Below are 15717 nucleotides of genomic sequence, written 5' to 3' on the forward strand. Positions count from 1 at the left end.
CAGAGAAGTGTGTGGTGTTGCTCTCAGCTGCTGGGAATATGCTGTATCAGGTCTAGGTGGGAGGTGAAGGGGACTGTGATGACCCACCTGAATATTTGGACATGTGAGGTGGAAATTTAGTCAGAAAGGTGTGTCAGTGCACCAAAACTCTTAAGATTTTAACACCAAAACTACAATGCTAAAGGTATTTAGTGCACTTTGTTGCTCCCCTGCCTGTTCAGGGGAGGTAGAGGTGTGAGACCACTGAAACTGCAGTCATAGAGGGAAAATATGGGTTTGTCCCTTCCTATAACTTTTTTTTGTGGTGTGTGACAGTTGTTTGTCCTTTTGTTCCACAGGGTCTCAACACCTCTTCTGTAGAGGCTCCTTGTCTCTTTTCAGGCTTAGGCAGCATCTCTGTGGCCTGGTTGTTGGGAGAGGAGCCACAAGCACAGTCTGTGTGTGAGCAAGAGGCTACAGGGCTGAATATTAGAAAGGCAAAATCAGTAGCTTGTAGGGAAATAGCTCCTCCTGCCACAATATCCAAAGGCAGTCACGGCTTCTCCTTTGTCCCATCACTTCCCACAGGTCCCCCTGGCAAATATGGAGGTTGGGGGTGTCTCCCTCTTGCAGGGGCCTGGGCTGGTGCAGGATGAATTATTTCCTTCAGCAGCACCACCATGGCCTGGTCACCCTGTGGCTCTGGGTGAAGCCCTCAGCGGGGAATGCGGCAGTGGTGGTGGTTGTGTCACTTCTCTGCAGCTCTGAGGATGCCCCAGGTTTCCACCCTGTGCTCATTTGCTCTCCTGTTTCCTCCAGATGTGACTTGGGAGTAGCACCAAGTGCAGGATGATTTCCCATGTCACCAGTGGTGACTTTCCCCTCCTAATTAAACTTTCCCTGAGAAGGAAGCCCTTCCCGCCATGCGGAGAAGAGGAAGATGACTCTCCAGGCTCCTGCCCCATCCTGGACTGGGAAAGGCAGTGTTCCACCGACCCCACAGACATCCTGACCTGCTGTACGGGGTCCCTGGGGCAGGTCTCTGTGCCTGGAGAGCTGCAGGCAGTGCTGCTGGTGACTGGGTAGATGTCAACCTTCCTGCTTGTTCCCAGCCTGCTCAGCTTGCTGTCAACCTGCCCTGCCAAGAAAGGGCACAAAGATCAGTCTGTCTGAAAGCATTCACAGGCTTCATGTGTGTGATAGAAACAAATCCTCTTTCAGATGGAGATCAAATTTTTTTCCCGTGGATTTTCATCATTCTTTCCCCAGAAGTCTGGGGTGTTGCTTCCCCTTGTTATGTATCTCCTCTGTGCAAACTGCCTTTATAATGCTATACACTTCTATTGACTGAGAAATAAGTGTGTACAAATTTAATTTGTATATAGGTAAACGTTAAATAGCAATATGCATTAGAAGTTGTGCACACTGATGCCAAATTGCACGTAGACTTCTTGGACACAAGGTCCATACACTTTAACTGAGGTTACCAGAGCTTTGCCAAATTGTAGCCCTGATACACTGGCTATAAGGTACTGGAGGAGTTAGTTTTGTGTTGCAAAAACTGGGTGACAAGTACTGATGGCAATAGCATGGTAATGAGAGATGACTTGTGAAACTGGAGCATATGCTACTTGTTTTGAACCTGACCTGATTTTGCAGGTCTAGGTATAGCGGGTATGAAAGTTTGTTGTTTGAAGAATCAGACTGAAAACTGTTTAATCATGTACAAAGTTAAAAGGCAGTGGCACTTCATTTCTGATGTGAAGTGCAAATTAGCTTACTATGAGATACAGACTACAGGAAATTCATGTTTCTGGCACAGTGGCAGTTCATATTCAAAAATGTATTTATTTGTCATGGTGTTATGTTTATATCATTAGTGCAGAGCAATATGTGTACAGCTGAAGCTGAGAAGAGGGAAAAAGGCAGCACCTCATGTAGAAGTAGGTAAAGCTGCTGTAAAAGGAGCTTATTAGAGGTTATGCCTCATCCAGAGAGAAGAGCACTGGGTACCAAAGCCTCCCTCTGCTGCAGTGGATTGTTTGGGGTGTAGTTGTGGTTTTCAGCTGCATCCTTCACTTGACTTTGGGGCAGGTTGGTGGGCAAAAGCTGGGAATCGAAATTCCTGGTGCAGCACCTGGGGTGGGGGATGAGGTGTGTGTCCAAATACCTGCATCAGATGCTGTTATTAGCCTTAATGAAGGGTGGCATGGGCCTTTCATGCAGATTTTATTTGCTTTCTAAATTAAAGTTCGGTAACATGAATGGTAGACAAATGTTTCTGGAACTGTAGACTTATGAGAGGTCCTCAAAATTCATGCCAATATAAAGGATTGAAGTAGGTTAGGGATATTTTGGGTGTGTCAGGTTGTTTGTTTGTTGGCTCTTTGAGATTATTGAAAAACAAAATTGGTTTGCAAACACCTTTTACCAGAAGTTGAATGTTGCTTCAAAAGCTCTTGATCAGGGCAGGCTGGATTACAGATTTATCCTATGTAGTCGTGCTGCTTTTTAAGCATCTTATGTACTGAGAGGTTAAAACATCAAGGAGAGGGTGACCGATGACCATATTTCACTTTATCTTTATTAAATTGGTAATTAAGGGCCAGAGTGTTGCAAGAATTATTTTTGAGAAGTCACTTCATCTTTATTCAGGGTTAATTGTATTAATGTTCACAGCTTGACAGGCTTGTTTCATGATGGGAATTTTAAATAAAGGTGATAGGGATATGCAGCTTCAGCATTGTCTGAGAAAGTTTTATTTCCTAAGTAATCCTGTTGTTCATGCTCATGAAAACCTCTATAAATCAGCACTTCTGGGCATTTTTGAAAATGTATTTCTACAAGCTAACAATGCATGATCATACAACTTTTAAATGGAGCAAAATGGGAAGATTTCAAAAATCTGCACACAGATGTGTGCAGAAAGGAGGAATGTCTGGGTGCAGCAGCATGAGTTGGGACTGTAGCTGGTTTTCTGCGGGAATTCAGTGGACAAGTGGTACCACAACCCTTGGGGTCCTAGCATGGACCTCAGTGATGCTGAGCATTGCCTTGAGACCAGCCCAGGGTATCAGGGCTTGAGGGTTTGAACCCTGGTAGTTAAGGTAACAGCAAGATTTTAAAATAATGGTGTGTGCCATGGAACAGAACCATTTCTCATAACCTCCTGTGGACCATCTTGGGTTTTGTTTTTGTTTGGTTTTTATCGTTGCTGAACTTTACTATTTACTCTATTACTATAGAATACTATGGATATTGGTTGCAGCTATGTGACAAATTAGGGATTAAAGTGTGTTTTAAAGCACCAGCTAGGGCAGACATCTGCTAGCTGATATAATTAGGCATTTTGTGCATCTGTACAATATCTTACTTTTTACTGTTGAAGGTTCATAGACCAAAAGTGATCCTCTGATCACTTTGATTTCATTGCTTGCAGCTAGGGTCTTTGTGTGTGTGTCCTTTTTCCTATATGTCTAATCAAAAGTTGTACCTAGAAGCAATACCGCTTTGTAGATATAAGGAAAGATTGATGCTCTTGTCCTGTGGTCTCACAGGCAGATGAATTCTCTATTCATGTGAACTTCATACAAGCTACTTGGAAAAGCAGCAATTTGGCTAAGCCTTGTTCCATTCATTTTGGCACAGAAGGTAACATGCAAGAAAGCCTGAGAATCCACTTAGGATCATCTTTTCCTGTTATGCTGGTAGCAAACCTTTGTTCTCTTTTAAGACTCATTATTCTGGAACTACAATCAATAATGTAAGGAAAAGCATGAATCTGCCACACCAAGTTTTCTGTCTTCTTTTTAACTGATGTTCCCCTTAGATTCCTGTTCTGTAGGCTTATTTCTTATCAGAAATGAATGTCCTGTTGTTCATATGACTGTACATCAACTAGATTTGCAACAGTTGTCTCTCATCTTGCCTGAAAGTGGAACATACATCTACAAAGACATCTCCCAAGATATCTGTCTTCCCTTCTTCCTTGTACAATAGAGATCTAGATACTCTACAGCCATGGCAAGCCATCTGAGTATCCTACTGGCTTTCCCTTGCTGAATTTTCTGTCATCTCTGTTCTTACTCTAAGGAGCCCTGCATATTATTTAGGTATTTCCAATTAACCCATTTGGAATCAGGTTCTAAAAGTGGAAGTCAATAAAAACTGAGATCAGTTTGAATGGGTAAATCACTGGCTGCATATTATTAATGAAACACCAAAATTATTCTAAATTGCTTTTAGCTGCTTTTTGCTTCATAAGCTTTCTTTACTCTTTTTTTGTTTCGTGAGTGTTCAATGCTGTTCCCCAGGTTGAAAGGACAGTGCACCACGGTGTGACCAGTGCCTCATGTTCTTGGGTCAGCTTGGGAAGGTGAAGTCCAGATGGCACTTGCTGCTTACTTCTTTTATTACCTACTTTGTCTGCAGAAGGAATGACAAGATGTGTGTGAAGCTTTTATTTACGAGACTGGACTTGAAGTCCTTGTACCATAAATAAGAGTTGGGAATAGGTTCTTGCCTTGCTCTAGCCTACATGTGGAGCTATAACTTTACTATAAGAGTATGAAGCCTGCACAAGGTAGTGCAAGTATTGATGGGTAAAGTGGTTGGGAGAGCTGAAGGAGGGCCTGAGCACCTATGGCTCTGCTTGCTGAGATGGAGTCACCTGAGGCCACCACTCAGGCACACAGTAACTTTTAAAGCATGAAGAGTAACAGTGCTGAACATGTAAGTTCAACTTAAAGGTACTACGAATAATGGACCAGCTTTAAAATCTCTTGTGCAGTGTTAAGGATGAGGATTTTCTCTTCTAATTTTTCACTCTAATAAGGTGATAGGGAAACAAAGGTGCTGAGGACAGCAGACACAAAGCAGAAGCATTTGAACTTTTCATAGTAGGTTGGTTGGATTTTCCTGGCATGGGATGGGGCTGTTCCCTGCACAGTTTCTTTAATTACAGAACTTCTTTTCTTTTAGAAATGGAACTTGGAAAATTAGATTTTCTTTTTTTATCTTTCAGTATTTAAATTTGGGTATGACTTGACCATAATGAACAGATGCTATTAGAGATTTTCCTGGCTGTTCTTCTCTGAAGCAGCATTATCTGAAAGAATGGCAATTACCCACTGCCAAGCCTGGCACTGGTATGGGCTTAGGTCATTGGAATAACTCTCTCTAGATATTTGCCACTGCCACTCCAGTGAAAGATGAAAAGTTTTTCCCTTTCTTACATTCATGCTGACAATAAAGTTCTCTAAACGCAGAACGGTGATGATGGGCAACATTGGAGGAGGAGATGGAAGACTTCCTTGTGGCTACAGGCTTTAAGACAGCATTCAAAGGGGTGATAAAACTCACAGGGTGGATATATGCATGCTGGATTTCAATGCAGACCCTGAGTCTTTACTTGCCTCTTGTTATAACAAGCTGTACGTCTCTCTGCACCAGCTCACTTTAGCAGCTTCTAATAATATTTGAAATACAGTTGTTGTTGTTGTTTTCCTCTTGTGAAAGCAAGACTTAGAGATATTTAAGCTCCCCGGCGTCTGCACAGCCAATTGATAATGGCACCATGAGGAACAGAGCCACCCTTGCTTTTTCTATGTATAAAAGGAAAAAGTGTGATTCTTGGAAACATACAGGTTCAAAGCCTGCCTGAAATATGCAGTCATCTGTCTACAGAATTACATCACCCCAAATATGACACAGGAGTCGAATGCATGAGAATAGAATTGCAATAGGAAGAAGGCTGATTAATGGGGAATAAAATAAGCTTAGTGAATATTTTCACTGTACTGTGAGCATGCAGAATGTCTTCTTTCTATGAACAGCATTTGGGACAGGGCTGCAATGACTCTGTTGTAGAGGCTGTTTGCAGTTGGTGCCTTTGGAGAAGCAATACCGTCAACACCCTGGGATTTACCTCTCCCATGCAGCCTTTGTGCAAAATGTTCCTGCCCCCTGCTCATTCACTTCGTTGAACAAGAGATTACTTTTATGGAGAGGTTGGTCTCTTGTTTGTTTGTAAACTTCGAGTAGTTTCTTCAGCAAGGTGTGGATGGTGGCATGTGGGACCCCCTGTAGCTTCTGTCCCAAATAAGCTTAGGAAATGTCAAACCCTCTGAGAGGTCTTAGAAAGATTTAATTGCCCTTTGACTCCCCATTCTCCATTAGCTTTTAATAGGAAAGAGCTCACAAATGAAAGGTGCAGCTTGCTGGCATTAACAGTTTAATCCCTAGAAGGGCAAGGTGCTGCTTAATTTTGTACTGACTATTGAGGCAGGGCTGGAATCTCCTGTGGGCTATTATGTCAGTGTTTATTTGCTGTGGGCTGTTTGTGAAGAACTCAGCTAGCACAGGCAGCTTTGTTTCTCATGCAGCAAGTACTGCATTAATGGAGTTACGTTCAAGAGTGTAGCAAAATCATCTCTTTAGCAGGTGTTCAGCATTTAACTGGTAGATGCAACAGCCGGCGGGAGATGTGGAGCAGGGAGGTTGCTCTGTGCTGTGGGCATCTGTCACAATCTGAGCTGGAAGAGAAGTTAGTCCATCTATTTCTACAGGAGCTATTCTGATCTTTTATTTTTTACTTCCAATTGCTGGTTCCCACAGGTGCTTTTTTAAAATAAGATTTCTAGTGTATGATTTGAGCACGGGTTCAGCCAGGAGAAAACGATGACAGCTTTGTTTCTTGCACAGCAGATAAGGAGGTGTCGGAGGCAGATAGCACCGGGCATTAGGCAGGAGCTGTGCGAAGTGCCTGCCCAGTGTACTGAAGAGCGTCGGCGATTAATGCTCTCAAGTGGTTTCCTTCTTTTCCTGCAGTGTCTAAATGGGGTGTTTGTCAGGGCACATGGCAAACGGGTTAAAATTTAATTAGAAAATATAGTGGTAGCTACTGGAGCTTAACAGAGATTTCTGTAAGCTGTTAAGAAGGACAAGGTTGCTGTGTGAGCTGCTGGTGGGGCTGAGCTAGTGCAGCCGCTGGCTCTGCTTCAGGCGCCGGGGCACGCCTGGGAATCTGCCCAGGAAACGCTGTGAAAGAGGAGTTTGTTTTAAGGCTTGACCCTGGCTCTGTGCAACACCCCTGGCCTCCGCCTGCCGTATAAAGCCAGGCTGCGTAATGCCAGGCGTTTGAACAGGAGAGCGAGAGGCAGCAGCAGCCAGCAGGGACGGGGAGTTTGTTTTGCTGGTGGAGCAGCTCATGGCTTCGGTGTTCATGTGCGGGGTGGAGGATCTGCTCTTCAGCGGGAGCCGCTTCGTCTGGACGGTGACGGTGGCAGCGCTGAGGAGATGGTACGCTGCCCGGCTGCGGGCATGCCGGCAAGCCCTGCGAGCGTGGTGTGGCCTCCGGGACGTCTACCAGGTAAAAACCCCCCAGTTATCACTCCAGCTTTTGTTTAAGAAAAAAAAAAAAAGGCATTGTGCCACCTGATGGACATGTGCTCAGTCACCTGGCTGATTCCTAAGTGCAGACACCCCAGGTGAGGAACATCGAGCCAGAGCCACCACTCAGCTGTGCTGCAAAGATATTTGGCAGGTTTATAATCAGGGTCTGAGCTGGTGTCCAACATTGCCTTCAAACAGCCAGTGCTGTGTGCCTTAAATTTGGGGGTTGGGAGAGGTATTTTCTATGTTAAATGTGTTTTATTAGCCAGTTTATCTAGAAGTGTTTTGGCAGATGACTGCCCTGTATCACAGCCCCTCAGAGCCCATTTCACTGCTGTCACCATCCTTGTGCTTGGGATCTGGGAGACAGAGCTCAGCTCTCAGCCTGTGCTGCCATCAGGCACCCAGAGCACTATGCTGCTGCGGGAGAGACCGGCTGTAGCTTTTTCTGCCGTTTGTGCCATTAAATAGTGGAAGATTGTAATGTGATAATACTTTGCATTGCAAAGGATTTGTTATTTGGGGGGGACTGCAATGAGTCCTGAAACAAGTATTGGGAGGTGGTTCTTCCTGCAGGCAAAAAATACAGCACCTTACTTGCAGTAACTGTGGTGCCCAGCTGCATTTAGGGTGGTGTCACTCTTTTTGGAGTCTGTTTTTGCTGGCGGTTATTTATTTTTGTGTGTCTGTATTTTTGTCTCACGTGTAAACTTATGATTTGTGCCTGGTTACAGTCTCAGTGAATGTGTTTGCTACATTGTGCTATTGTATTTCAAAGCTGCTTCTCCCCTCTCCTTGGTGTGTTGCAATACAGAGAATAACAGAGCTCATAACAAACAGCTTTGCAGACCCATCAGGATGTAACTTCCATGGGAAAGTCATGCTAAAAGGACATCTGTGTCTATTTAATCCCAAAAGGATCTGTTGCTATTTAGCTTTAAAGTATGCCTAGGAGTGACAGAACAGTTTTATGGTGACAGTGCTACCAAGTGCTTGAATGCATCTTGGCATCTTGCACAGATGATGGATGTAAACACTTTGATATGTGACGTGTCACTTGAGGAACACAGATCATGTGTAGTGAGGGAATGCGGGGGGTACAGGCATCATTGCTCCCCATTTGCCCACCTTTACTGATCTGAAGAAATGTGGGATGCAGCTTTGGCTCCCTTATTTCTCTATAAATAAAGTCCAGCTACACCTGTATTATGTGTATGTTATTTTTGCAGTCCACTCATGTAAAGAGTGTGGAGCTCAGACTGCCTTTGCTCCTTGCTGTGTCCCCATGGAATCAAATCCTAGCCCTCCAGGGCTAGAATAATGGCTCAGTAAGGACCAGCTCTGACAACATCTGTATTCAGCCTGTTCAGCTGCAGTTCTCCAATGGTTGGCTCAAAGTGAAGAGAGGGTGTTTTTGTTTTTTTAAAACAAAGTGTGGCTGTACCTCTGCTCAAACTTACCATGTTTTAGTGGCTGTTGGTGCATTAATCTGTCACCTTTATGAAAGCATCACTGACTTTTGCCTGTGTCCTAAACTGGGGTGTGAAAATTGGTAAAAAGAGAAGACTGGTCCTTCTGTCATCCTTCCAGGTGGTCCTTAAACCAGAGGGGGAACAGAGTGTGTCCCTTTCCCACTCCCATCTGCCCACAGCCTGTCACAGCCATGAGGAGAGCACAGCCAGAGTGCTGGGGATGCACAGTGACCTGTTGCTCCAATCTTGCAGTTCTAAGGGTCATCCCTGGGAGATGGAATCAGGCAACTCTCACATTTTAACATCAGGAATTTCCTAGTGGTAATTTGGGGTGTATAAAAGAGAGGTGGTTTAACGAATGCCCTGCAGCTCTTCCTTGGCTTACATAAAGTGTTGCTTTTTGTGCTGAAGGCTGGGCTCTTTGCTGCTGAAACCACTGACAGTATCCCTGCTGAGTCTGGTGGGTGCAGGGCTGAGCACACAGGATTAAACATCACTGGTCTGTTTGGATGTTGGAGCCCTGTAAGAGGTCAAATCAAATATGACTTTTCCATTTTGTTTTAAACACTTCAAGCTATGGGAACATCTAGAGAGAGCAGCTGCATGACCTCTGCATACAGAGATGTGTAATACTCTGAGCTGCACTGTTATGCTTGTTCACCTGGGGCTTGGTAGAGCAATACAGGAGCAAAATGCACAGTGCAGAGCTCTCCATGGGATTGTTTCTATGTGAAGGTCGATGTTACAGTGTCTATAGGACTAAGCTCTAATCTTGGATGTGAGATGCGTTGTGTCATTACCATACATCCTGCATTTTCTTGAGCAAAATTGTTTTCCTTCTCTGTACCTGTTTTGTCTATAAAATGGATATAATACCACTTTCCTACCTAGTAGAGATGCTGTTTAAGCTCCTGCTAAAATAAGCCCTGTAGTTAGTGCAACCAGATGAAAGCATGTTTTTGCCTTGTGTTCTTATTAATATTGGCACCAGGACAGGTGCTTAACCAGGTCCTTTCCCAACTTGGCTTCCTCAAGAATGTTCATATTTCTGTAGCTCCTTCACATTAATATTCCAGGTGTGAAAAGTACCACAGGTTGTATATAAATTCTTACTTGACTGAACTTACACTTTTGCCCCCTGTGTGGACTCCCTGGGCTGTGTATGGTGTAATAAATCAGGAGACAAGTCATAACTTTGTCACTGAGGTACGTGCAAGGGACATACAGGGAGGGGTGAGGTGATGGGCACTTGAGCTGCTGGTCAGCCCTGGAGGCTTCAGTTTGCTTTGATCCATATTTGTGGTTCATGCCACTTCGTTGTGTCAGTGGCTATTTTTGGGTGGTTGTTTTCAGTTTTTAATCATCAGTACATTATTGTGGTGAAATGAAAGCCAGTAGGATTTCTCCCTGGGCTGGTAACTTTTTAGATAGGTTGTGGTTTAGTTTTGGTTGGTTGGTTTGTATGTTGGTTTTTTGTTTGTTTGTTTGTTTGTTTTTTCCTTGATGTTGTTGTTTGTTTTTTTGAGTCTCAGCACAAAGAAGCCACTAACACCCTCATGCTTCTACACAGTGTTCTCACCTACATCTTCTGAAGTCAGCAGGTGCAGAGGTTGTCACACAGGCAGAGCTGTCTGGCCAGGGAGGCTGAAATCTGCTCTGCCAGCATAAAGCCTTTATCTGTCTTAGTACCTTTAGGTACAAAGAAACCCCTAAAAAACCCAACTAGAACAAAACAGCCTTTGTCAGTCACCTCCTCTTTAGCCTTTGCGTTTCTAGCATATTTGCTACAGGCTGCTGTTTTATTTGGTCACCAGTGTAGGGACTTCAGCCCCAGCCTAGCAAACCAAGCTCTGGTACTTTCCCAAGATGGTCTCTGCTCCAGGGTGCTTGCCATTATCCACCTCTACTGCCGAAGGAGGAGAGATGTCCTATTTGTACAGGCCTATTCATCTGGAGGAGTTTCAGAGCCAAAGTGCTCATGGGGTGTCCCATTTCCCCCTGAAATAACCTCTGAACCCATGTGAGGGGAAGAGGGTTGTACAGTATATGAATTTATCCTCTCTGCGTGCTTGGGTTGTATGCCAGGGAACATTGTCTTGTCTGTGGCAGAAAGCATTTGAAAGCCTGTCCTAGAAAAACCAGAGACTTGCAGAGACAGCTGATGGAAGAGCTGGCACAGATCTTCTTTTTAACTACAGCAAGTCAATACAAGCTAATGCTATTACAGCTTGGAAAAAAACTAGGTGAGAATTTGGCATAGGTGTCTCCATGCAAGGGTACCCGTTTTCTACAAAGGAAAGGAGCCAGGGCTGTGTTTTGTTGTGGAAAACTGGCATGTAGTGCTTCAGATTGCCAGCTGAGCTTTGGTGGGGTCTTCCCAGAATCCCCCAAAATGTACAGTGGAAGAGTGTGGTGCTTCTGGGTGTCCTGACACTTCTTCCAAAGTAAAGTTTTTGGCAGGGCTCTCCCATGCTGGTTTTATAGGCCACCTATCTTAAATCTAATTATAGAACAGTAAAACAGAAAGTGAAATTTTTATTAATATATAAATGTGGTTAATAAGCAGTGGCAAAGCCAAAAACTTTCAAGATCACTCATCCTGTGTTCAGTTACTTGTGTTATCACTGGCCTGACTTTCATTAGGATGTCAACACTACCATACTTTAGTGCCTGTCATCCCGTGAGGTATGAATACAAAATTTCACCTAGACATCCCTCATCAGTTATTCCTCTTTAGCCCCTATGCCTTAAGCATTAAAAAATAAAAGAAAATTGCATCAAAGTCTATTTGATAATGCAACTAACTTTTCATAAGGTAAAAACTGGGGAAGTGAATACTTTAGTGTTAGGGTTAAAGTGCATGTCAGTCAGCCTGCTCATGCCAAAGGGGAAAACAGAAACAAGGCAAACTGTCCCCAAACTCCCTGCAGAATGACAGATGATTAATATCTGCTGGACATAAAACCAAGTATGGGAGCATCTTTGTGATTAAGGTAATCAGTTACGCTGGTAATTTGGCTAAAAATCTCTGGTGTAAAAGTGTAAATTGAATTCACGTGGGTTTTTTAGACAAAGTGCTTTTTAACCTTTGAAAGGTCACTTCCTCTGTATGAAGTGAAAAAATTTTGCTGATAAAGCACGATAAATAAACTTCATACATGTGTCTGTCTCATGTACTTGGGGTGGAGGAGCGAGAGAGGAAGCGGCTGACTTCTGTTTCCTACACTGCTAACGTAGTTGGTTTGGATAGCGAGGACCATGTTTCCTCTGCTACCACACCTAAACTTTTCCTTATAAAAAATGTTGACGACAAATTGCAGAAGCCTTTTTCCCTTTTCACAATGATGAAGGGTGGTGTGCTGGCACAGCAAGGGTGAGCACGAAGTGGGAGTGCTGTGTTGTCAGGGCAGAGCTTTCCTTCCTCTGGGAGTGATGCTCAGAGGAAGCATCTCTGGCATCCTTACAGCCCAGGGCTTTCCAAAGGAAGCCTGAAGACCTTTTTGGAGGATGATGACTATGTGCCCCTTCAAAGATTCAAACTTAGGTACCGGGGGTTATCTGTTGCTCTGGAAAAGACTTGCTCTGACTGCCTTCATCCAGCTGTTTTTCTTTTTGAAGGGATCTGATCTGCTCATACATCACCTGCAGAACTTTGGTTCTGCTTGAAGCCCCTGTTGCATCTGAACATGACAGGTTTCCCCAGGGCTGGGGCTTTGGGAGACACTCCTGCAGAACTGAGGACAGGACCAGCTATGGGCACTACATCCCAACAGCTTAAACTTGGCTTTACGTGCTTCCAGCATCAGCTTTCCAAAGCTCTCTGCCAGACATATTTCCATTTGAGTTCATGATACGTTTTCTGTTTGAGACAGTTTATTCAAACAAAAATACGATTTTGGTACTGCTCCTCCCTCTTCCTTAGCAGACAAACTTCACAACCAGACTCTGAACTTCATCTCATTTCCTTCAGGGTGTTATGGTGCCAGTTTCAAACAGTGCCTTCTATTCACTAACCGCTTGGCCTGTATAAATATTTTTTCTTCGATCTGACACAGTTAAAAAAATATGTTAGATTTCAAATGTCGCTGGCGCCACTTCTCAGAACCAGGCTCCTGTACAAATGTATCACTGCATGAACTTGCCTGGATAAATCTCCATTTTGGTCTTGTGCAGAGAGGCTGGCCAACTTGTTCTGACTGGACTAGAGGCTTATGAAAAGGCAAATTAAAAGTGTTTCAGGCACATGTTGGTTTTTCCATACTTCTTTTTTTCCTGTCCTTATGAGTGTTTAGCTTTCTGTCACTCCTTTTGCTAGTGCTGTCACTGCAGTTCTTTGCAGTCTTGGATGGACTGTCCATGTGCTTAAAATAACACTGTGCTATCTTTGTCTCCTCATCTTCTGAAAATCAGGCCACCCTTGCACAGTCTGTATTGCTCTTAAAACCTCTGAGTCATAATTAGTGATTAGTAATTCTACTAATCTTCTCTACAGATGGAGGCCAGTTCATTCTGAGAGACTGCAAAGAGGATAAAGCTATCAGTGCTGGAATATATTAGCTTAAATACCCTCCCACACAAATACACACGTACACTTTTCCCTGCTAATTGGGCTGTCATTCATTTCAATGTGCATGTTGAATAAGGAGATGTGGGGAGAATAAGGGTCACCAAAACGCTGAGAATAGCCTAGAGGTGATGTTGTTGAGCCATTAAAAGCTATCACTGACAGTCCAAGCAACATTAGATTTAAGATTGATGTTTCTGTGGTTGGTTTTTCAGCTGATGTAGAAGAGGTGCTGTCCCTGCAATGGGTGCCCCAGTGTTCCTCTTCCTGCTTGTCACTGGGTGCAAATGTGTGGTGCCAGCAGAGCTGGGGTGGTGATGGGGAAGTTACTGTAGTAAGGCACTTACACTGTGTGGCCACTGCTAATTATGGGCTGTTTTCTGAGCATCCTGGTTTTACCTGTTGTTGGGCCAGTGGTTTCTAGGTAGGGTGATGTGGGCTGGGCAGATGGTGTATGGCGTGGAGAAGGTCACACTGGTTGGTGTCTGGTGTAGGCAGGTCGCTGGCTTGTGCATGGGCAAGGAAGACAAAAGGCTGGATGACGGGAGCGAGGAAGCTGGAAGAACAGGAGAGGGCAGTGCAAGAATTGCATGGCACAAGAAGTACTGGCTGTGCAAGCAAGGAAAGAGAGTGGAGAGACCAGAGAATAAATAAACAAACATTCTGACCCCATCAGGTGTATGTCAAAAGTGCCAAACTGAGCACAATCTTGCAAGGAAGTGTGTGAAAACAAACAGGTGGGGAAACAAACAGCTAGGAAAGAAAAAAAGTCAGAAGTGCAATAGGAAAGGAAAACTGAGGTTATAACTGGACAGGAAAAAAATTAAGAGATGAGAAGTCTTTCCAGAAAGGTTGCTGCCCTAGGCAAAAAGGTCCCCATCGTGCTGAGTATAGAGTTGTCTGGCTGACACCAGGCTGGATGTGCTTGGTTGCCACAGTTGTTTTTGGAGAGCAAGTATGTCAGTGTAGATGAAGCCCATCAGGAATCTGGTTGGGCAGGTGCGCTTGGCAGGCATGTAAGTTGGTGTTTGCTAAGCCATAGTGAAAGTAGGAGCGAGTAATTCCTCTCTGATATTGAGCACACTGTATCTGTTCACCTTATTCAGAGGGGCTGGGGTGTGCTGCATTCACTCTGTGGTTACAGAGCCTTTGGTGAGGACTCGCAGTCCTGCCGTCCCCAAACCCTAGCCTGGAACTCTTCTTCTGGTGGTCTCTGAGTTGTAGAGACTTGCCCCTGTTTAACTCTTGCTTCTCACTGCTGGAACCTCTTATGGATGTGCAGGATTACTTGTAAACTCTGATTTTTCTGGTTTAGAAAAATCAGCTGTGGGTGAGAGCACAGATGAATTATACAGGCCAGGTCTGTATTTGTTTGGAAGCCCTGGATCCTCCAAGGAGTTGTGTTGTTCCTCCTTCAGCTATTTCTGTCCCTGTGGTCATCCCAGCAGGGCAGAAGTTGGCACCACCCAGGTAACCTTCACGTCATTTCTCTGAGGAAAAATGACTCACTGTCTGTTTTCTGTCTTATTTTGGTGCTTTGGAGTCTGTGTTTTGGAGACAAATGCAAGTTTATTACTCTGAAATACTCTCCCTAAATTGTCTCATCTGCTACCCGGGTTGCTGGTACAGTCTGGACCAGCTGGCTGGACCTGATCTGGTATCCTCCTGCCTGATGTGGGGCCAGCTTACGGGTTTTTCATGAAACCTGTGATACTGAGTGTTGTGTGGAGAGCTATTGTAGTCTCATGATTATAAGAATGTTAGCTTTTATAAAGTAACCTTTGAAGGAGGAAAAAAAAAAATCAAACAAAAACAACCCACACAAAACCGTACTTTGTCTGCAGCTAGTTAAAAGGTGGATATTTGATCAAAGCTAGTTCCTCTGCATCAAACAAGGAAGGCAAGACATTTCTGGCACCTCACTGCATCCCAGGTGTCTGGGGTAGCTGGGGTGAGTTGTCTTCTGGAGGTGGCCGGACTGATGGTTTAGGGAGGCAGCCCCAAGCAAAGGGAGAACAACTTTGATCAGGCAGCCCTTCTCTTCCCAGCGGCGTCAGGAATGCTCTGGCCTTACAGAGTGCTCTGCAGCTTAAGGGAGCCTGTTGTTGGCCTCAGAAGTTGGTACATAGAGCCTTCTGTTTGGGGGAGTTTAGCTGGACCAAGTGGGCTTGGTACTTCTCAGAAGTGGGAGCGGTGTATCTCTGGTAGGGTGTTGCTTTCAGAAGTTTGATCCTGAGGTTCTTGCTTCCCATTCTGACAAAAGTAAATTAGTTTGTTCCTGGAATTGAACTTAAATTTTCTATTAAAATA

The 15717-nt window shown here is 44.3% G+C and overlaps 1 protein-coding gene across 5 annotated transcripts in view; it reads left to right on the forward strand.

Annotated features, from left to right (window-relative positions):
- FRMD4B (FERM domain containing 4B) overlaps nucleotides 1–15717 on the forward strand; it is a 130341-nt gene that overhangs the window by 39410 nt on the left and 75214 nt on the right. Inside the window, exon 1 of one of the 5 annotated variants that reach the window (XM_005505602.4) lies at nucleotides 6975–7348. The exons of the other annotated variants lie outside the window; for them this stretch is intronic. Coding sequence (XP_005505659.1) covers nucleotides 7187–7348 — 162 coding nt within the window. The 5' untranslated portion in view covers nucleotides 6975–7186. Of the gene's footprint in view, nucleotides 1–6974; nucleotides 7349–15717 lie in introns of those variants that run through there. 5 annotated transcript variants of the gene reach the window in all.

The sequence above is a fragment of the Columba livia genome, chromosome 10, assembly GCF_036013475.1.
Source record: "Columba livia isolate bColLiv1 breed racing homer chromosome 10, bColLiv1.pat.W.v2, whole genome shotgun sequence".
NCBI lineage: Eukaryota > Metazoa > Chordata > Aves > Columbiformes > Columbidae > Columba > Columba livia.